Source organism: Perognathus longimembris, chromosome 1 (assembly GCF_023159225.1).
Source record: "Perognathus longimembris pacificus isolate PPM17 chromosome 1, ASM2315922v1, whole genome shotgun sequence".
NCBI lineage: Eukaryota > Metazoa > Chordata > Mammalia > Rodentia > Heteromyidae > Perognathus > Perognathus longimembris.
The window spans coordinates 8,515,350-8,536,240 of NC_063161.1; the positions used below are offsets into that span (position 1 = coordinate 8,515,350).

General features: G+C 50.8%; 1 protein-coding gene across 2 annotated transcripts in view; it reads left to right on the plus strand.

Annotated features, from left to right (window-relative positions):
- Positions 1 to 20,891, plus strand: part of Myh9 (myosin heavy chain 9) — an 89,322-nt gene that overhangs the window by 28,119 nt on the left and 40,312 nt on the right. For both annotated transcript variants that reach the window (XM_048356079.1, XM_048356087.1), the window contains exons 2-3: positions 3,945 to 4,296; positions 9,069 to 9,225. In XM_048356079.1, coding sequence (XP_048212036.1) covers positions 3,964 to 4,296; positions 9,069 to 9,225 — 490 coding nt within the window. In that variant the 5' untranslated portion in view covers positions 3,945 to 3,963. The remainder of the gene's footprint in view (positions 1 to 3,944; positions 4,297 to 9,068; positions 9,226 to 20,891) is intronic.

Below are 20,891 nucleotides of genomic sequence, written 5' to 3' on the forward strand. Positions count from 1 at the left end.
GAGAATCACAGAGCTGCTTCACCTGCCCCAGGTGGGGGACAGGCCTGTGGGACCCTCTGTCAACATGTGTCAAGGAGGATGCTCCTACTCAGGCTGGCCAGGGGCTTTTCCTGGAAACGCCATGGCGTAGTGTGACCTGAGCCCTCCCCACCCATCTAGCCCATGTATTGATCTTGGCAACGCAGCTCACGTACATCATTCCAGCAGAGTTGCTGAAACCAAAGAGCTCTGTCCTTGGCCTGCAAGCAGAGCCCAGGCTCATTTAGCAAAACCCTCTGGGGAGGGCGTGAGAGGAAATGGGACTGCAGGCTGGCCCTCCATGATGACCCCTGGCACCTATGGGCTTGGCGGTAGGGGGCATCCCTCTTTGTCAGTCTGAGAGGCTGCATTGTGTCTCTCCCTTTGTAGGAAGTGTGGCTTCGTTTCCAGGCCTCTGTAAACCATGCGTGGACAGTGCTATTCCACTGTGTTTTATTACTAAGGTTGAGTGGGTGGGTGGGTGAGGGGAACAGCACAGAACAGTTGCTTGGGTGGGCCTCCTCCCGCCCACATGGTCATGGTCCTCAGAACAGACCCAGCAGTACAAAGGGCAGGATGAAGGTTTACCCAGATTTCCAGGATAAGCCAGGGGCCCAGGGACCACAGTCTGGAGGAGTCCAAGGCCTTCCAAGAGCCTGTCCCCCAGAAGGGAGTTGTTGCTGTTCATCAGACCTGAGCTGGCATTGCTGGAGTGAGTGGACTCTGAGGAGGGCTGTCACCCTCATGGTGGTGGCTGAGGGAGGGAGAAGCTGAATTGTGCCATGGCACTCTTTGACAGTGGCTCCCCTGGGAAGGCTCACCCTCAGCCTGCTCAGTATTTGTTGAAGGCTACAGAATGCATTCCTCTCCATTTCTCATGTCCGGCTCAGCTTATCCACAGAATTGCAGGCACGGGGCCAGGCAGGTCTGGGTTAGGATCCCACTTCACAACAGGATCACCTATGTCTGAGCGCGGATCTTCATTGGTAATCGACGGCCGTGGTGATTGATGGTTTAGGGAAGTTGTGAGCGAACTGAACTTGGTGTTGCTTGGGCGACACTTAGTGACTGACGCCTTCCTCTTCCTCCTGGCAGGCATCTTGTGAAAGGCAGCGATGCCTTCCCTAAATCATTTTTTGAGATGGGTTCTCACTGTGTTGCCCAGGCTGGGCTCAAACTCCTGAGCTCACTTGATCCACCATATTCGGCCTCCTCAGTACTGGGATTGCAGATGTATGTCACCATGCCCAGCTCTCAGTGAAACTCTCAACTAGCAACAGACTTAGGATTTTGTACAGTGACACTGAGTTTCTCTTATCCTTTACGTTACAGAAGTGGGGACACTTTGGCTGCCAAGACCCATTTGGATATTTACAACATCATTTTGGGGCAATACAAAATTATCTACACAGGCAGATGGTGGCTGATGCCATGTACCAAGCGATTTCAAAGCCCACAGACAGGATGTTCCCCTCCCCTGCATGAGCTTGAAACCTGCTTGATGCAGGTTTGTGCCAAGCAGGGGCACGATGGGAGGCCCTGGGTCATCGCCTGCCTGGTACTCAGGTCTGCAGGAAGCCAGAGGACAACTGGGATTTTCTGTGGCAGAGAGAACCCTGGCTTTGTGCTGGACCTCAGCTGGCGGTGCCTGGGCATGGTTCTCTTGCCACCCAGGGAAGAAGAAGGCTGCCAGTTCTTTGACCATCCAGTCCTGTCCTGTTTACTTACTGCTCCCTATGCTGGGCCCCACCTTTCTCTGGTGGTCCTTGAAGATTTTCTGCAGGGGCCTTCAGGGTCTGCTGGCACTGGGGGATATAAAGAAAGCCACCAGGGCTGGGAATATGTCCTAGTGGCAAGAGTGCTTGCCTCCTATACATGAAGCCCTGGGTTCGATTCCCCAGCACCACATATACAGAAAACGGCCAGAAGTGGCGCTGTGGCTCAAGTGGCTGAGTGCTAGCCTTGAGCAAAAAGAAGCCAGGGACAGTGCTCAGGCCTTGAGTCCAAGCCCAGGCCTGGCCAAAAAAAAAAAAAAAAAAAAAAAGAAAGCCACCAGCGGATGGAGCTGGTGAGGCTGCCGAAGGCCGCCTCCTGTCTGGAGGAGTTTGTGAGCACCAGGTTTCCAGGAAACCAGCCTCTTATGGAGGGAGGCCAGGGAAGCAAAGAAGGAGGCCTGGGCGGCTGATTTTTCCTTTTGTGCATTGCCTACCAAGTCTCCAGCATTCTTGGCATCCACATCTCTGTGGATCTAGAAACTTCTAAGCTGTATTACTCTAGTTTTGGGTCTGGAGCCATCCTGATTTCCAGGGCAGAGTAGGGAGGGGGGTTGGTTTCACAGAGGAAGGTTGTCTAGGTTGGGAGTCCAGGCAGAGAGCTCTGTCTGGCTGCTTCCTCTGATGGCTGGGGGTTCAGTGTCTCAGACCAGGTTTCAGATCCTGGTTCTGGTTCACTCAAAGCCACAGTTATCTCAGGGGTCCTGTGCCTCTGAGCTGGAATGAGTGGAGGCACAGAGTCAGCCCTCCCTGGGTTTCTCTGGACAAGCCCTTTCACCCAGGGAGCTTTTGTTCAGTAAGCCACAATGAGTATATCTTAGGGGCAAGATACCATTGGTGTATAAGATATAGGACCAGTGCTTGAGGTGGTCTATGCATGCGGCTTGAACTGTGGAACTCCACCATGTGAGCGGCTAGTGGCTCCTCAACTTCACTTTGCCAAATGAGGTCAGAAAAAATGTGAATGTTCACCTGACCTATAAATTGTGCAGGTAATGTTTTTTATCTTTATGGCGTGTCCTGGAGTCTGACTTTTGTTCTTTTTTCTTTGGATAGTATTATCAAGATGGAATTAAAATCTTGCCAAGGTGTATATTGGCATTAGCTTTCTTTTATTGGTTGTCTTTGTGGACTCTGTAAATAAGGGGAAAAAAAAGTATTTAGACTGGCAACTTACACCATTGTGTGATTGCTTCTCTTTATTTTTTTTTTAAATTACTGTAAACGTGATGAACAGGTGGGATATGGTTACATAAGTAGGGCAATGAGTACATTTCTTTTAAAACATTTAAAACGCAATTTCTCTCTTCATTTTCTCCTGCTTACCACTCCCCTCCCAGATTGTAAAGTTCATTTCCAACATAGTGTCTAGTGAGTATCGTTGTTGCATTATGAACTGCCTTTCTTAGTTAATTAGAAACGTGGTGGACTTAGAAATCCTAAATTATGCTGTCACTGCTACCCTAGCAGGAGTTGTAGTATAGTAATGTAGTCACATCCACCTTTGCGACTCTTGTACTCACCATTTTGCAGAGAGGATCTTTCTTTTCCTTCCTTCTCCTTCTTCCCTCCTCTTCTTCCTCCTCCTCTTCCTTTGTCCCTCTCTTTCTTCTTTCTTCTTTCTTCCTTCTCTTTCCCCTCTTTCTGTGTTGGTTACTGGGGCTTGAGCTCAGGGTCTGAGTGCTGTCCCTTAGCTTTTTTTTTTTGCTCAAGGCTAGCACTCGTACTTGAGGCACAGCTCCACTTCCATCTTTTTGCTGATTAATTGAAGATAAGAATCTCTTGGACTTTCCTATGTGGGCTGGCTTTGAATCTTTTCCCTCAGATCCCAGCCTTCTGAGTAGCTAGGATTTACCGGTGTGAGCCGCTGGTGCTTGGCTCACAGAGTTGTTTTATGGATTTGCTTGATTGTCTACTTTCCCCAGAACAGTACACCTCACTACTAATTTCCCACAAAATCCTCACTGTCAGCTTGTTGCAATCATGACGCACGTTTTTCTCCTCAAAATATAGAGCAACAAAATTCTTGCACATTGTGCAGTTATGCCGAATTTTACCGTACTAGAGTTTGCAGTGAGGAGAAAGAAAAAGGAAAGAGGCCCTTGAGTCGCTGGTGTGTTTGTATTTAACATCTTGTTCTTTTTCTTCCCTCAGGTCCGGGCTGTGAGTGGCCATGGCGCAGCAAGCGGCAGATAAATATCTCTATGTGGACAAAAACTTCATCAATAACCCGCTGGCTCAGGCTGACTGGGCTGCCAAGAAGTTGGTATGGGTGCCTTCCGACAAGAGCGGCTTCGAGCCGGCCAGCCTCAAGGAGGAGGTGGGCGAGGAGGCCATCGTGGAGCTGGTGGAGAATGGGAAGAAGGTGAAGGTGAACAAAGATGACATCCAGAAGATGAATCCGCCCAAGTTCTCCAAGGTGGAGGACATGGCGGAGCTCACGTGCCTCAACGAAGCATCAGTGCTGCACAACCTCAAGGAACGATACTACTCAGGGCTCATCTACGTAAGTGCTTCCCGGAGGCAGGCCGCTGGGTGCCAGGGTGCCAGCTCTGTGGTTAAGAAGGGGGTCTCGGAGTGCTGCCGACATGCCTGGGCCTTTGGTGTCTGGGCGTCCTCGTGGGGTATTTGGTTAGCGTTGCGTTTTTTTCTCCTGTGTCGCTATATACACCACACATAGGAAGCCTATTCTAGCCACACGTAGGAAGAGCAGCATGCCAGGTCTCGGAGTGGCCTGCTTGCTGACCTTGGACCTCAAGTCCTGGATATATAGGTTTAGGCCAGTGTGCTAAATTCCTTCTACTGCAGGAACCACTTCCTGGCCCCTATCTTGTATCTCCTGTACCGCCTGGTCATCCAGACCCCACGGTAGCCCAAGCCCATTTCAGTACCTCTGCTCTGTGTTTCCTGTAGGGGTCTGGTGGGTGGCTTCCTTCCTTGGGACTTGCTGAGAGCAGGCCTGAGCCACCCAGAGTGGAATCACGATTCTGTCTGGCACATCAGTGCTGTTCCATGCCAGGCTTGACAAAGGGGAAGTGTAGTTAGAGTCTAGAGAAGAGCATGTGCGAAGGTCCAGAGCATGCAGAGGTCCAGGAATGTCTCTCCTCCTCTGGCAGGGTTGCATTTACAGATGGACATCTGTCAGGAGATGGGCATTCCCCAGCCTCTTGCAAACGGTCTCCGAGCGCCCCTGGCCCTGGGTTATTTCTAGTATCCTAAGTTCTTCATTTCACTGATGAGGAGGCTTGATCACGGTCTCACATGTAGTAGGAGATGGTAGCAAGCTTCTTCTGCTATGGCACACCAAGGGCTTCCCACTGGGCCAGCCCCTTAATCTTCTCAGGACCACTTCAGCCCACATGTCCACAAGATGCTCCCCATCCCTGGCCCTACTGAGTGTCCTGCAATGTGCTCAAGCTCTCGGTTGAATTGTGGTCCATTTTGAGCTACCCAGAAACCCTGACTGGGTCTGGCCATGTGCAAGAACTGCATTGCCCCACTGATTGCTACGTCAGGCTGGATAAGGGGGCTCTCAATTGTTGGGCATGAGTCCCATTAGTGAAGACCTATCAAAAGGCAGATACACAGAGCCTCATTGAAAAGTACTTCTTTACAGACCAGTTTAGCCCAACTTTCTCATGGCAGGTAGGAAGGACCAAGGCCTGGAGCTAGGAAGGGATGGATGTATGTGGGGCCTCATATGGAGTTGTTGGCAGGGCTGAGACTGCAACTCAGGGTTTCCTGACTCTCAACCCACCAGTTATCTCTTGGTGCTTTCTTGATCATTTGCAAAGCCTCTGTCCTTCAGAAGCATCAAGCACTGACATTCAGAATTACTGACCTGAAGCAAAGCCAGGGTAGGAAGCCTTGTCCATCTGTAGGGATGGCATGGGAGCCGCAGTCCCATTCTTAGGGAGCAGACTTTGTAGCTCACATCACGCCCACTGTGCTTTTCTACGAAGCTAGGATGGCCTCTACCCAGCACAGCAGAGCACTCAGCCTCCAGGGCCTGGTTTAAAGCCAGCCTTACTGACTGACCATGGGACCAAGTGCTTCACTTCCGCATCTGTGAAAGTTCTGCATCTGTAAAGTTCCCAGCCACCACCCCTGTCGTCCCCCCCACCCCCCCCCCCGGGACTTACAGCAGGGCCAGGACTCTGGCTGCCACTGTGCCTTCCAAGGGAAGGTAACTCCTGCTGCTCTGCTGGCCTCCTACTGAATTTGGATCTTGCTGAGATTTGCTGGTTGTAGAACAGGCCAGCTGACAGCACCAGCCTCTATGTCAGCTCACTGCAAAGTTCCCTCCTACCTGGGGGGATGTTCGTTATTAAAATGCTTTCAGCGTTGATTGCTGAGTCTTTGCTCTGAAAAGACATGCTCTGTGGGCGGATGTGGTGGGTAGAAAGGAAGTCCTTAGAACTCTGGCTTTATGACAGGTGACAACCTTCCTGGGCAATTCCTCCTGCCACAGACCAGCTCCTCTTGAGCAACCTCAGAAGAAATTGGTTGTCCCTGCAGTCATCAAGGTGGAGACTCCAGCAGGTTCATAGCCGCGGGGCGATCAAAGGCATGCAGGGCTGCCTGGGCAGGAGAGTCCACCTCTCTGTACACTGGGTCCTGCGCTATGACCTCACGAGCCTTCCTGCTGCCTCATTGCCTGGCATTGTGGGCGGCGTGGCTAATTCTGTGCCACAGCTGCTCTCTCTTTTCCTCTGGGGGGGGTGAGGCTCTGGGACAGGGGGTGGCTGGACACAAAGAGCCTCTGTGTCCTGTGAATGGAGCGGCTCCCTGGAGTGGCTGTGTGGGAGCAAAGCCCTTGCTCAGTGTCTGTGCCTCTGAGCGCCCGCTGTGGACCCTCCCTCCCACCTGAGCTGCGTGTGCATTCAATCTGCAGGGCTGTGGTGTACAGTACCCACAGGGTGGTGGGATTTATCCCTGAAAACTCAAACCCTACAGACCCTTCTGCACGACTCCGTGCCCATCCAGCTGTCAGAAAGGCTTGTCCCAGTGACCCCTCTGCCTGCTTCTGCTGTTGCTGCCAGCTGTTTCCAAACATCTGGCTCCATGGCACTCCTACATGTGTGACCATGCTTGCTTGGCTTTTATTGCTTTGGCTTTCCTAGAGTGTGGGTTTTCTCAAAGCCTAGGAACAGAGCTCGATTGTTTGAAGCTCCTGGGATGACCTCCCTACTCCCTGGACTTCTATCTTGTCTCCACACGATGCCACCCTCATCCCTGCTCACTCCTTCCTGCACCAAGCCTGTGATTGCCAACATCATGTTTGGGCCTTGCTTCATGGTCTTCTGGTCCCTCCCCCTATGAAGAAAATAACCAGAGGGGTAACTACTCCTGGCTGACTCTCCCAGGAGACAGGAATCGAGAGCCCTGTGTCTCTTCTGCAAAGGGAGGACTCCCCCTTTGAGAGTCAGACCCTCTTGTTTGCATCTGAGCTTGGCTGTCATCTTCAGTGTAGATGAGCTAGCTCATGACTGATGCACTCTTCTGGGGTTTGCCCTCAGCCTGATGTTTTGGCTTGGGAATTCCTTTGGCTATGTCAGGGAAGAGCTCCTGTCAGTATGCCTTGCTCCTGTGTGGAGCCTGCTTTTAGGTGGGGTTGGAGAGGGCACAAATAGAGGGGACCGAATTGACATGATAGCACAGCCCCACAAATCTTAGCTGCTCTCAGATAAGGGGAGAAACTGAACAGTGAAGGTGTAGGTAGCGTGGGGCGAGGAAAGCAACAGGATGCAAGGCACGCAGAGCTGACACCCGGGACTGTGCTGGCATTGGTGGATGCTGAGGCCTCAGCATGCTCCGTGCTTGGCCTGATGCCTGTGACCTGCTTTCTGTTAGCCTTTGACAGTCAGGGCTATAGGTAGTGTGCAGAAGCCTCAGGCCGCACTTCGCCAGGCTTCTGGCCCTTGGTCCCCTTTCCTAGGAAAGTGGTTGCTTGGCTTGCTCCACCTACTTAAAGAGCCATGCCCTCAAACTGCAGCTGCCACCTGGTCATCTTGGGTGGGGTGTCGCATGGGGCCATTAGAGGCCTGTCATTTTGTATATGCCCAAGGGAGAAAAAGTAGTAAGAAATATGTTAGAAAAAGGATTAGTAGCCACAAGGTAAGATGGGTTTATCTGAAGATATCAAGGAAAGACATATTTGTACAAGCAGTTGCCATGGGAAATGGCTTTCCTGATAGCATTCGGCTGCTCTCCATGGCTGTGCTGGGTATTGTACTCAGCACTGCCTTATTAATCTTCTTCACCACCCAGGGAGGTACAGACATAGGTCTCTACCTGTGCTCTTTTATACACAAAGAAGTAGAGGGAGAGAAGGATTAAGAAGGGCACCTGTACCTTAGCGTTTTAATCCTAGCTACAAGGAGACAGATCTGAGGATTGGGGTTTGAAGCCAGTCTTGGCTGGAAAGGCCGTAAGACTCTTTATCTCCAGGTAACTAGCCAAAAACTGGAAGTGAAGCTGTGGCTCAAGTGATAAGAGAACCACCCTTGAGCAAAAAAGCCAAGTAAGAATGTGAGTCCCTGAATACAAGCCTCAGTACTGCCGCCCCTGCCCCCACCCCCCAACACCCCCCCCCCCAAAAAAAAAAAAAGAAAAGAAAATCTTGAACTCAGCACATGTGACTTCAGGGGTTTGGTTTTGACTGGGTCAATTCAGACTTGGAGTACTGGGTGTATTTTTGTTTTCTTGCATTATAGGGTGGGCGAATTGATTCTCTGTACTGAAGGCTCATAGGGGACACAAAGTGTGAATGTCTAGAAAGTTTTAGGATGAGAGCTAGCTCTCACCGATCCACTAGTCTGCGGCAGATCTGACTGATTTAGGAACTTGAGCTTTCTTAGTGCTAGAAATGTTTAAGCTTAAATTGTACCTGAATTAAAAAAAAAAATTATACCTGAGATTCCTTCAGTGTAGGGTAATACGCTGTTTTCTGGGCTGCAGCTAAACCCCTTTCTCTGTACTTCTCTCATGATAACAAACATATCTCTTGTTGTCCTGGGCTCTGAGTTTTGTAATGGGATTTCTGTCTGCTTTGCTTCAGTCTTGCCTAGTGTGTATTGTCACTACGCAGAGCAGGAGCCATCTGCATTTGAGAGAGAGCAGATCGAGGATACCCGGGCACCTTTAACCTGAAGCAGGAGCAGAGATATCCCAGAGTATTTTCATATCAAGATGACTCAGAAGCAGCGGATACTTAGCTGCAAACTTTGTATACTTTAAGAACAGACTTGTTAACCTCTTGTTTGCTATTTTATTCAGACCTATTCAGGCCTTTTCTGTGTGGTCATCAATCCTTATAAGAACCTGCCAATCTACTCTGAAGAGATTGTGGAAATGTACAAGGGCAAGAAGAGGCATGAAATGCCACCCCACATCTATGCCATCACAGACACTGCCTACAGGAGTATGATGCAAGGTGAGTGCCTGGGGACAGGAAGGTCCTCACCTGGACTTCCAGGGCCCATCTTCCCTGTGGCCTCCTTGCCTGCTTTGCAGGTACCAACTCCCATACGTGGCTGGTTTTTTAGGCTGGTGGAGGATGGGGGCAGCATTTCATTGAGGCCTATGTGCATCATATATATGAGAGCCAGGGGCAGTGTCTTTATCAGAGGACCTGTTGATATGTTTAATGAATGTGTAGAAGCTTTAAAGAGAACATTTCCTAGTTGTTTGCCCAGTTTCTCATTCTTTTCAAGAATACTTAATACCCGTCCTGCCTGCTTTCTTTCTGGTCCTCCTTTTTTCTTCAGGATTTCTTTATTCTCTCTTGCTCTTTACCCATCTCTGGAAACAATGTTAGAGAATTTTCTGTCTTAAAAAAAAACACAGATGCAGAATCTTTCCTGGCCTCTGCCCCCCTCTGGCTCTCTGTCCTACCATAGTGAAGCATTTTAGAGGAAGTGTCTGCGCTCCCTCCCTCTCGTGAACATACCTCTCACCCACCACTTGGTCAGACTGTCTGACAGAGGTCATCTGTTACTTAGGCGTTGCTAAATCTGTGCTCTTGTAAGTCCTTCCCAGCATCAGATAGTCTTGCCTACTCCCTGAGCAGACCTGTCCTTTTTCCGCAGTATTCCCAGGGCTCTCCTACCTCCCCTCCCCTGCATCTCACTCCAAATGGTCCCCTGGATGGCGGCCTCATCCACTGCAGTGGTTTTTTTTGGTGCTGTCAAGCTGAAGATCTGACTACCACCAATCACTCCATCCTCTTTGCTGACCGTTGTCCAAGCCTGGGGCTTTTGTTACACATGTCTTTTCTTCCTCTTCCCTTTCTCCTCCCCTTCACTTCTACTTCCTCTTTCCCTCCCCAAACCTCTACCCCTTCCTCTTCCACTCCCCCTTCATCCCCCTTCCTCCCATCTCTCCCTCTTTTACTCCTTTTTTTGGCTAGCCTCAAACTCTCGATCCTCCTGCTCAGCTTCCTGAATGCTGGGGTTACAGGTATGAGCCACTATTTCTGGTTTCTTATCAACACACTCCATAGATTTTTCTCCTTTAGTATTTCTGATCCCCCCCCGCCCACTTGTTTTCTTACCGTCATGGCCCTGGCCGTAGTTCGGGCCTCTGTAACTCACGGTCACTGTGACTTTTGCTCTGACAGAGCTGGCTCTCCCTCTCCCTCTGTCAGTGGGTCACTTTTCTTGGGTTCTGAACGGGATGAATCATTGCCCCAGAGGCGGCGCTTAGACTTGAGCAGCATGCGGTGCTCTTTGTAGTTGCCCCCTGCCTATCTCAGCCTCCTGGTCTCAGGGACTTCCTGCATGTGTCTGGCAGGTGTCTCTGCTTGGACGTTCATACCTGATCCTGCTGCCTCTGCTTCTAGTGCCTGGCAAGTTGGCTACTCTTTTCTAAGAATGTGAGTGGAGTTTTATGCCTCTAGGGAGAAAATCCATACTAGATTTTTATCACAGTCTGGCAATGCTTTGTTTGAGTTGTGTTTATACTTTATTTTTTTCCTCCTTGATATGGATAGGGTCTGTGTTGCCTTTATATTCTTAGGAGTTAGCCAGATATGACTATTTCCTTATCTTGTATCGATGGTGGTCTTTGGTGCACCCTTTTAAGTGTAGTAGTCTATCTAGGCAGTGGTGGTAAGGAATCTTGTATTCACAACTTGGCCCTAGGGTAGTAGTTGAAAATGGCAACATGTATGTGCTGTGGAGAAGCTATTCACTGTCACACTTAGGAGTTTGGCCTGCCTGGCCTTTGGTTTATGTTCACATCTACCAAAATTTCTTGCAGAAGCCAGCCCTTTAGTTTAAAAGTAGGATGTCTGCTTGAAAGTGCTAATGAGAACAATCTGGTGGAAGAACATTTTGTGAGATCCTAGAAAAGGCTGAGTCTCTGTTTCTAGAAGTTCTGAGTCACTTTTCTCCTGGCTGAATGCAAGGAGTACACTCTTGGGTCTTGCTGAGGTCTAAATGACTACACAGGGCATGTTCCCACACTTGGATCTGGACTCAAGGGGCTGTGGACCAGGGGCCTTTTACCGCCCTTTTAGGTCATTATGATAGCATCAAACATAATGTAGGATGCGGCTCCAGGAGTCATTGGAATTGGGCTTCCAGACATTCTTCAGCTAACCTGTGGGACTCTTTCCCAAAGATTGATCCTTTCTTATTGATTTAGTGACAAAAACAATTGAGGTGAGAGGGTTCTCAAACTCCCATTAGGTGGGAAACAATTATGGTGGTTAAAAAGGAATATAGAGCTTTCCTTTGTCTTGTGTGTAACAGAATGGCCTCAGTGGGAATAAGGAGCTGCCTCACTCAAGCTGTGGGGTCAAGTGGATGTGTGCTTTCATCTTGTAGAGGCCAGAGCTGGGAAATGGACGTGCAAGCTGGGGAACCGAACGCCCCAGGCTTTCTTTGTAACAGCATCTGCAGGTGTTGAGTCCATGTGTTTGTAACCCTTACTCTGAGAGGCCTCTGCCTTGCCTGCTTGCTGCTTTGTATTAGACTGGCGCTTTAGCTGACTGACAAGAACATTTCTGAGTGGTCAGAAAGTTTCTTCTTGGACCCAGTGAACCAACCAGCAGAGCCTTTAGCAACAGGTTTCTTGTACTTGGGGAGGGGAGGAAGTTAGCAGTAGAACTTGTCCATGTCAAGAAAACGCAGTTCACTAGTCAGGCATGTTTCCAAAGGGGCCTTTGCTTTGGGCTTTGCTCTAAGTCAGGTATTGCAATTCAATGGAGCCTTGAGTTTGCGGGCTGGTGAGGTCTGTTCCTGTCCAGTTTGGGGTGAAGTCTTAGTGCTTGCTGCCCACTGGCTTTGGGGAGGGAAACTGATTTGCTTTCTGGCCCTTACATCTTAGAAGACTTGACCAGCTCATACCTTTTCTGCCTCAAAGGAAACAAACAAGAACTAGACAAAGACTTCCTTCCCGAGTTGCCTGTGGCTTATGACATAGTCACATTTATTTTGCCAAATAGGGTAGTTAGTGGCTTTGTCTGAGGACTTTATGAGACAAGCGCTTTGACCCTTCCCAGGCACTTCCCTGTCCTTCATCCCTTAGGTGCCTGGGTTTGCCTATATAATCCTGACTTTTGCTAGTTGACCTATAGTTATTATGAATAGTTATTATGAATATTATGAATAGTGCATCTGGCTTAGGTAATAAATTATATGCCACTCTACTTATTTGTTAGAGTCAGCCAGGGACTCTCAAACCTGGCATTAGTGGCATTTAGGATTGGATAATTCTGCTGGGGAAGGGAGAGTCTGTCTTGTCCTGAACACTGTAGGATGTTAGCAGGATCCTTGGAGAGAGTGGGTTCTACCTTCTCTGTCTAGTCGAGACAGTAAGTAATATTCCAACACTGACATCAAATGTTTCTTGAGAATCACTGGACCGAGCTTTGCAAATTGGTTGTTCTCTGAGTGTCAGTTCCCAAATGATCTCATGGTGGTGGGGATTTGAAATTCAATGCCAAGGAATGCTAGGCTAGATTAGTGCCATCTGCCACGAGCGTGGGATAGAGCATGGTGACCTATGGTGCCTCGGGTTAGGCCATGAAGACAGGTGATAGAAATTGCCAGAACACCAAGAGGTTCATCAGTACATTATCTTGTCCTTAGAGGCCCTGGCAGTCCAGAGGGAGAGAGACAAGACAGGTTTGTAGACAGATCTGGGGCAGTAGCTGCATAGCCAGACAAACTGCTGTCCATACCTGATACCAGGGTGACCTAGACAGGCGTGGAGTATTTTGGAGATGGAGGAAATTGTGGCTTTTGAGGCCGGGGTGGCCAGGAGGGCCCCATGGAGGTCAGTCCTGTGGAAAGCCTGGCCAGGTATGTGTCAGTAAGCAGTTGGGGGCACAGCCCAGACGTGCCTGTAGAGTTTTGTTTATTATTTTAATCTCCAGCCTTTGGGTTTAATTAAAATTGTGGCATGGCCAGCTCACCTTCCGAACCTTGGCTCTGCCTTTGATTCTTTTGGTGCCTTGCCTGTTAGTAATGGGCCTTCCAGCCTTGGGATTAGACTCTGCTCCTCAGGGTCCTGGAATGGTGCTGGGCTTGGATTGTGTGAGGCCTAAGGACAAGAGAGTGCAAGCTTGGGTTGCCCTTGCTGGGCAGACACGGGTACCATTGAGTGCATGGGGGATCCCACAGCTGACACAGAGGCTAAGGTGGATTCGGGCAGTTGGCAGTACGTGACCTATAAAAGGGTGGCGGGGCTGGGAAATGATATTTCTGGTCCTAGGTTCCCTGATGGGTAAAGACATATGTGAGCCTGGTTGTCTCCCCAGCACAAGTAGAAAAGGCCTTTTCTATGTTAATTAGCTTCAATGCCAGGGTTGGTTCACTTTCAGTGACTCTGGTATTTTAATGAGCACCTACTGGACCGTGGGGGGAGGGTCAGCTTTCATTCCAGGCCTAAACCACTCTGAGCAGTTTAACCCTTTGTCCTGTGTGGCCTTCCTGGGCTCCCCACCCACCGCTGCTGCTCAGCAGACACTGCTTGGTCACCTGGGCATTTGCATTCTCATCTTGGTGGTTCACTGATCTCCAGGTAGTGGAGGGTAGTTCTGTGTTGGCTTCCTGTTGGAGCATGGCCCATCCCACTTGCAGGTAAAGGCAAGGGCTCAAGTGTGTGTCCCACTGTCTGCCAAGTCAGACCTAGGAATCGGGTCTCCTGATTCCCTGGATGTGGGCCATGGTCACTGCTGCTGTCCCCCCTCCCTCTTCTGGCTGGTTATTGAAGGAATTCTTCACTGGCTTGGCACTGTGTTGGGGGTTAACAGGAAGTGAACCTTCCCTTCCCCTCTTTACATCCACCTGCTTGAGTGGTCTGCTTTCCAAGGTCTTCCTGAGAAAAAGTGCATACTTGTCCAAGGCCGGGGAATAGCTTCAGGGTACAGTCGGCTGGATCATGAGTGGTTCCTCAGGACAAATGGCTGGGGAGCAGGAGCAACGGGGAGCCACGGGTGCAATGATCCCACTTAACAGGAATGTGCTGGCCAGGAAGTGTAAGCCCTGCCAGCCGTGAGCACACAGGTTCTGCTGTCTGCCAGAGGCCTGGCGCTGAGCTGTGTGCATCCCCGTGTGTCTGGGGGAGGCAGTCTGGGCTCACCAAGGAGGGCCAGACACTGGGCTAGCCTTCTGTGTGCCAGCCACTGCAGAGAGTACACACATGTAGGCTGTGGGACCTGCCTTAGCGAGGTTCCTGCCTGGTACCTGGAGGTATGAGATGCACAAACCATCACAGTGAGCATCCCAGCCCCGAGGAGAGGTGTCCTGATGAGCCCTGGGGGCTGCTGAGGTGTGGGGGTAGAAGTGAGAGAGCTGTGCAGCGTGTCTGTAGGCTGTAGGGAAGGTCTGCTGGGCCCTTCAGCCTTCGCTGTAGGGAGAATCCGCCTTGTGAATAGGAGGGAGTAATACTGGGGGAGGCCATGGGGTTTGGACTGGATGTCATGAGACCATCAGTTCCTAGCTGGCCTGGATGGGATACCAGTTCACCATGACGGAACCTTCTGTGTTTAGTGAGATGGGTAGTGGGGCTAAAGCATTACAGGAGACGTTGTGGTGATGGGGTGTTGTGGGGCTGCTGGAGATTGAGAAATGGCCTCCACGGAACCTTCCCACTACTCAGTTCTGACATTACACTTGGCTTGCTTAGCAAAGGTCATCACCGGATGCTTCCTCCAGGCTGGCCTTTTAATGTCCTCAAAGAGAGTCCAGTGATAGCAGCAGGCATAGGACGTGACCCACACAGCGCCTCCATACAGACCACCTCCACCTTGTTGAGAGGCGTCAGGCTCTGGCTCTTTTTGGCCCTTCATGCGAATGTCATTTTGCACTGGAGTTCACTCTCATGCATCCCTGAACTACTCTTTTGTCCACTGTGTTGTTGGTGGCCCAGTAGAAGTGCGGAGAGACACAGGCTCCAGAGCCACTGGCCCGCCCCAGGGCCTGGGGCGAGGAGGCTGTTGGTTCTGCTCTCAGAGGGAGAGCCTGGCCAGGAATGAGCTGCCTAATTGCAATGTGGTCAAGTTGTTTCATTTCTAGAAGACCTTTTTAGAAGAGGAATCTGTGGTGAATAGATCCTTTGCAGTGATTCAGCTTTAGACTTCTGCTTTTAATCCAACCCAGTAGGCCCATCATGCTTATTCTGGGTCTGCTAAGGGACAGAAAAAAATTAGTCATCTTGGAACCTGGAGCTTTGGGAACAGTGAAGAACTTGACTCAGTGATGATTTTGTTAGTCTCCCCCCCATCACTGCAACAAAATCCATTTGAGAATCCCTAATGGCTGAGCTGGGCTGTGATTCAGCTCCCCTGAGGCATCTGCTCTTGCTACCTGTTGTTGCTGCTCACCAGCTTGCTAGTCCTGTCCTCACGTTCTGGCTGTGAGACCCCAGGAGAACCGTGGTCCAGTATGCCAGATGTGCCTAGAGAAAAGAGCTTTCCTTTCTCTCTTGCCTTTCTGGAATTAGGTGAACAGTTGAGAGCAAAAATAATTCCTTAAAGCTATGGGGACAGGAAGCTGAAAGCCTGCGAGGTGTTAAATTCCTCTAGTTTGACCCAGGGTGTTGGCCCAGTGCTGACCTTTGTAATGTTCTTTTGGCAAACAGACCATGCTGGTTGGGGCTTGGGGAATTGTCCCACCCGGGCCTCTTGACTCTCCCCGTAGTCTTGCTTGTCTAACAGGAGCTAGGGCGCAGGTCTGAGCTGAAAGGACTGGACGTGTGGCTTGCTTCAGGGGCAGGTTCTGCCTAGCCACATACCTTTGATGACACTGGCTGTCCTGGCTTCTTCAGAAAGTGTCTTGTCCATGGTACTGTTTACCTCTCTGTTCCTGGTGTCCTCAAGCAAGTTTGGCTCAGCTCATCTGAGGAGAGTTGAGCTTTCTTTTTGCTCGGCTCTTTGTGGTGGTCCAGCTGGTAAACAAGATGGTCACGATTGCCTGGCTGAACCTTGCTCTCTGTACTTGTCCCGTTGTCCTTTCTTTGCTTGTTTTGTGAGAACCAGCCCTCTGCACAACTCTGAGTTGCAGCTTATTTCTCTCTGTCCAGGACTTCTGCCTTTCCTTTTCTCAGAAAGAGAGTGTTGGGTAAAGTGAGGCAGAGCTGACCTTGGCGCTTCAGGGAGCATATGCTATGGGTTGGAGGTGTTCATATGTAGCTTTTGTCTTTTCCTCTAGCCTGACAAACCTGTTGGAGCTGCCCCCATAGAGCCAGGCCAGCAGACAAAGGCAGAAACACAGCCAGCCCTGCCTTTCTGGCAGGTTTGCCTTCGCACCAGCAATTTACCTGTGTTTTGCTGGTGCATTTTAACCAAGAGAAGGCTAGTTTCCGGCTTTGCTCATCCTGAGCACAATGAAAGTTAATCATCCAAGGGACTGGTGGGAGGGTTACCATTCTCCTTCTGCACCTGGGGACCTCCTGGGCAGGTTCAAGCCCCAGTGCTTTCTGAGGAGCACAGACTGTGGGTGGGAGGAGCTGGGCCAACTCCAACTGTCTCTGGCTTAGATTGCTGCTGAGTGAGGTTTTCTGACCTGGGCTTGCCTGTGTGCCCTGGAGACCACATAGAGTGCTTGAGGACCACTAACAGGGGCTTTCTTCACCACTGACTGCTGGGCAGACAGGCTGTTAGGAGGCTCAACGACATAAAGTCCCTGCTTGACCCATCCTGTAACCTCTGTTAGTATGAAGCAGTGTTCACATCTGCTCCCCTCGCCCCCCTTCCTAGTTCCCAAGAGCTTATCACCTATTGGTCTGGCTGTAGAGAACATTGGCCCTTCATCTGCAGCACTGAGGTAGGACCGTGTGGCATCAGGCTTCTAATGTGTGGGTACTCTTGGTGATGGGAGAAGGATTGGGGCGGGGAGGACTCCAATCCAGAGGCCTTGTTCTTTGTGCAGCTCTCTAAGTTTGATCAGATCACTGTGGTTCTCAAGAGTCTAGACTTGGTCTCTACCCCGTGACAGCTGAACCAGGTGTTCTTAGAGGTTCTGAGTTGGAGCTTCCCAGGCTTTGTGCTTTGTGAAGTGCTTTGTACCAGGCCCCCTAAGATTGTATATTGGCCACAGAGAAGTGACTTGGAGACTTAGCCTGCCCATCCTGGGTGACAGGGAGCCATCTCAGGCTCTGCTCTGGAATTTTCATGAAAGCACAAGCCCCGCTTTAGTTACAGATTACCCATGCATGCCCATCACCTGTCCTGAAGTTGCTCTCCTGTCCTTCCTGTCTTGGCCATACCTACTTTTCAGTAAGGTTCTAAGAGCCCAGTGGACTTGGAGACAGGGTATGCTTGGATGGGGTGCGCTTCCAGTGTGGACTCAGGAGCGGGGCTGTGCAGGACCCCCTGGGAGGGAGGAGGCATCTGAGGTTGGCCATGAGTCAGTCCTGAGCAGTGGCTGCTGGTGAAGTAGGCCCCGCTCCCTTCCTCCTGTGCTTCCTGTTGGGCTGATGTCACTGCTGTATGAGTCTTGTGGCCTTTTATGGACAAGAATCAACTGCAGCTTCTTTGCTGGAGGAAGTAAGGAGTAAGGCCCCCTCCCCCCCACCTGTACTGGGTTGAAATGTCTGAGATAAAATACCTGCAACCTGGTTCCCCTTCTAGCTGGGCTGGCCTTGTGAGTTGGCTTGCCTGTGCTTTATTGCCTGGGCTCAGCCTCAGGGCTTTTCAGTTTTAAAGTAAAAGGCGGTAGGATGGCTTGGTCACTGAATGTGTAACTCATAAAAGCCTTCCTTATGGTACTGAGAAGTGGGGGCTGGAGTGGTTAGGGATGGCCTTCAGTGGGTTCAGGCAAACATTTCATTTCCCTCCGTCCCTAGAACAGCCCCACTCTCAGAGGCTGAGGGGGAGGGGCATGGGGGAGAAGTACAGAGCAGAGAGCCGAGCCCTAGTGTTCAAGTATGTGGCCAGTGACTTCCTCCTCCAGCGGCTCTGGGTGGATATGGACCAGTGTTGTCAAACTGCTTTGAGGAGCCCTCTCCACCACCTGCCGCCCTGCTCAAGGCTTTGGGAAAATTTCGTCCAAGGAAAGCTACTGCTTTTCATAAGTCTGGAAACTAAAACAGAAGACTGGGTCCTTCCCCTTCCCCATACCCTTTGAGATATGGCTGGGGACTCATGGTTCAGGATACCTCAGAACAGGGTTGTCTTGGTGGTTGTTTATAGCCTAAGACCCAGACCTCTTCCAGGGCAGAGGAAGAAAGGCTATTTTCAAGTAAGCCTTCAGTCTGTATGGGCCCAAGTAAAGGACTCGAGTCAAAGCAAATGGATCAGGCTGGATCAGTGAGAGGGCAGTATGGGGCAAGACCGACAGCCTCAGTGGCAAGAGACTGCTAGAAGGCACGGGATGGTGGGGAGGGATGAGGGGCCCAGGGGAGAGATGTAAGGTGAACGGGGCCCAGCCAGGAGCCATCCTAATGTCCAGCAGGGGCACTTCTGAGCTCAGAGACAAATCCTAAACTTTGTGAGAACAGAGTTCTAAACAGGGGCAGTCACCCCTGCCTTGTTAGACACACAAGGTGATGGATTGAGCTATTGAGGGTTTGCAAAGGTTCGTGAAGCGTTCCAAGGACCTTTCTGCATGTAAGAGGCCATGCAAGTCACTCTAGGCAGAGGAACTTGGGGTGCTAAGTGGTGGGACCAGAGGAATCGAGCAGGCCTCCCGTCACTGTTCTTCTGAAAGCATTTTCCGGGATGGGTTCTGGCAAAGCGCATTAAGGTTTCTCTGAAGTATGTTTGGGCTCTGTGGACAGTGGTCAGTGGTCCCTGGGGGTGGTCAGGAGGGGTTGGGGGGGAGGGAGGAAGCTGGCCATGTGGGCTGGATGGAGGTATGGGGATGAGCTTGCTCTGGGCCTTAGTGTTTGGAGTGTGGGCAGGCCTGTGTGTCCTTGTAAATGTCTGTGTATGTGTGAGCCATGTAGTCTACACAGATGTGGTTCGAACATGTGTCTATGCACATAGGCAGCCAAGTGTCCTGAGTGTGTATGTTATGTCTAGCTGTGTTACACGTGCCTGTTCATATGGCTGTATGTGTGTGTGTCTGTTCATGTGCCTTTATCTGTGTCCATGTGGGACGGTGTCCAGGCGTAACTGTGCGTGCGTGTGTGTGTGTGTGTGTGTGTCTGTCTGTCTGTCTCTGTGCTTCTGTGCATGTGTGAGCATGGTCGTTGGGCCCATGGCCTCGTGCGTGCATGTTCTGTGTGTATGCCCTCCAGCCTCTGTTTCCTGTTGAGCCAGAGCCTCTGACTCCTCCTCACAGTTAGAGGAATTCCAGCCATCCTGGAATGGAAGGGGCACGGACTGCCTTGGGAGACGCTTCCTCCTGGGAGGGCTGGAGAATGTTTCCTTTTATGGTAGTGCCTGGCCCCTGCTGCCTAGGCCTTGCCAGCACGCGCAGGTACATTCTTGCCTGCTTGTAGAGCGGTGACTAAACATGCAGGCAGCCACAGCTGGGACAGACCACAGGGCTCCGCAGGGGCAGGGGGAGGGACAAAAATGATCACTGCAGCCCTTCTCTGTTGGGTTGCGGGTGCTGTTGTCAAGGCCTGGTGGCATTCTCTTTCTTTCTTTTTTTGTTTTCTTCTCTTCCCATTGTGAACTCAGGGTGAGCACCGTTTCTAAGCTTTTTCCACTCAAGGCTTGCGTTCTACCGCTTGGAGCCACAACACCACTTTCCTGGTGGCATTCTTGTCTCCATCCTTATGGAGGCAGCCTTGCAGGACTGCTGTTTGGGAAAAGCTGAGGGGGGAGGGAGGAGGAGAAAGGTTGTCCTTACTCCCCAGAGTCTCCCCCTGAGCTGTTCTTAGATTGGTGTGAACAGGAGTGATCTAGCTTCCCTTGTGGGGATTTCTTAGGAGGCTGAGAGGAAGGCTGCAGTCCAGGGCAGGGGCAGCCGCTGCTTGTGTGGAGTATGACGCGTGCATATTTTCCCCTCCCTGCTTGGACTCCCCCTTTCCCTCCTGACTGAGCAGCAGGTAGAGGAGGAGGTAATGCTCAGCTCCTGCACTGCTGAGTGCAGGCTCGCCAGAAAGCACCTAGGGGAGGGACGGGTGACCTGGCTGGTGAGTGGCTGATGGCCTTGATCAGCTAAATCCATCTCCTGAGGCCATGTGCGCAGCAATCCCTGAGTCATTCTCCCAGTCGGCCTCCGGGTGCCAGGCCCTGGGCTGACAGGGGCGGGGAGTGCTTTCTCCACACACACAGTTGCCCTTGGCGATCTCCACACAGGTCCACTCTGGCATTTCTATTTCTCAATCCTGAAGGGGAACCAGTACTGTACTTACTTTGTGTTATGGAATCAGACTCAGAATTAACTCTCTCACCACAACTCAAATGTTAGAAAGCAGCCTGATGCTGCATTTAGGCTGCTTTATCTTCAAGGAGAGTGGGAATATTTTACTTTTTGAGGTACTGGGAATTGAACCCAGGGCCTCGTATATGTTGGATAAATGTTCTAGCACTGAGCTACAGTCCTCACATTTCAGTCTTTTGAGACATGATTTTATTATGTGCACACCCTGCAGGGGCCCCCCCCCCCCATTCTCTGGTCTCCTTAAGTGAATGCAGTGTTTAGAACACCTGTCCTGAACTCAAGATCCTCTTCCTCTGCTTCCTGAGTGCTGGGA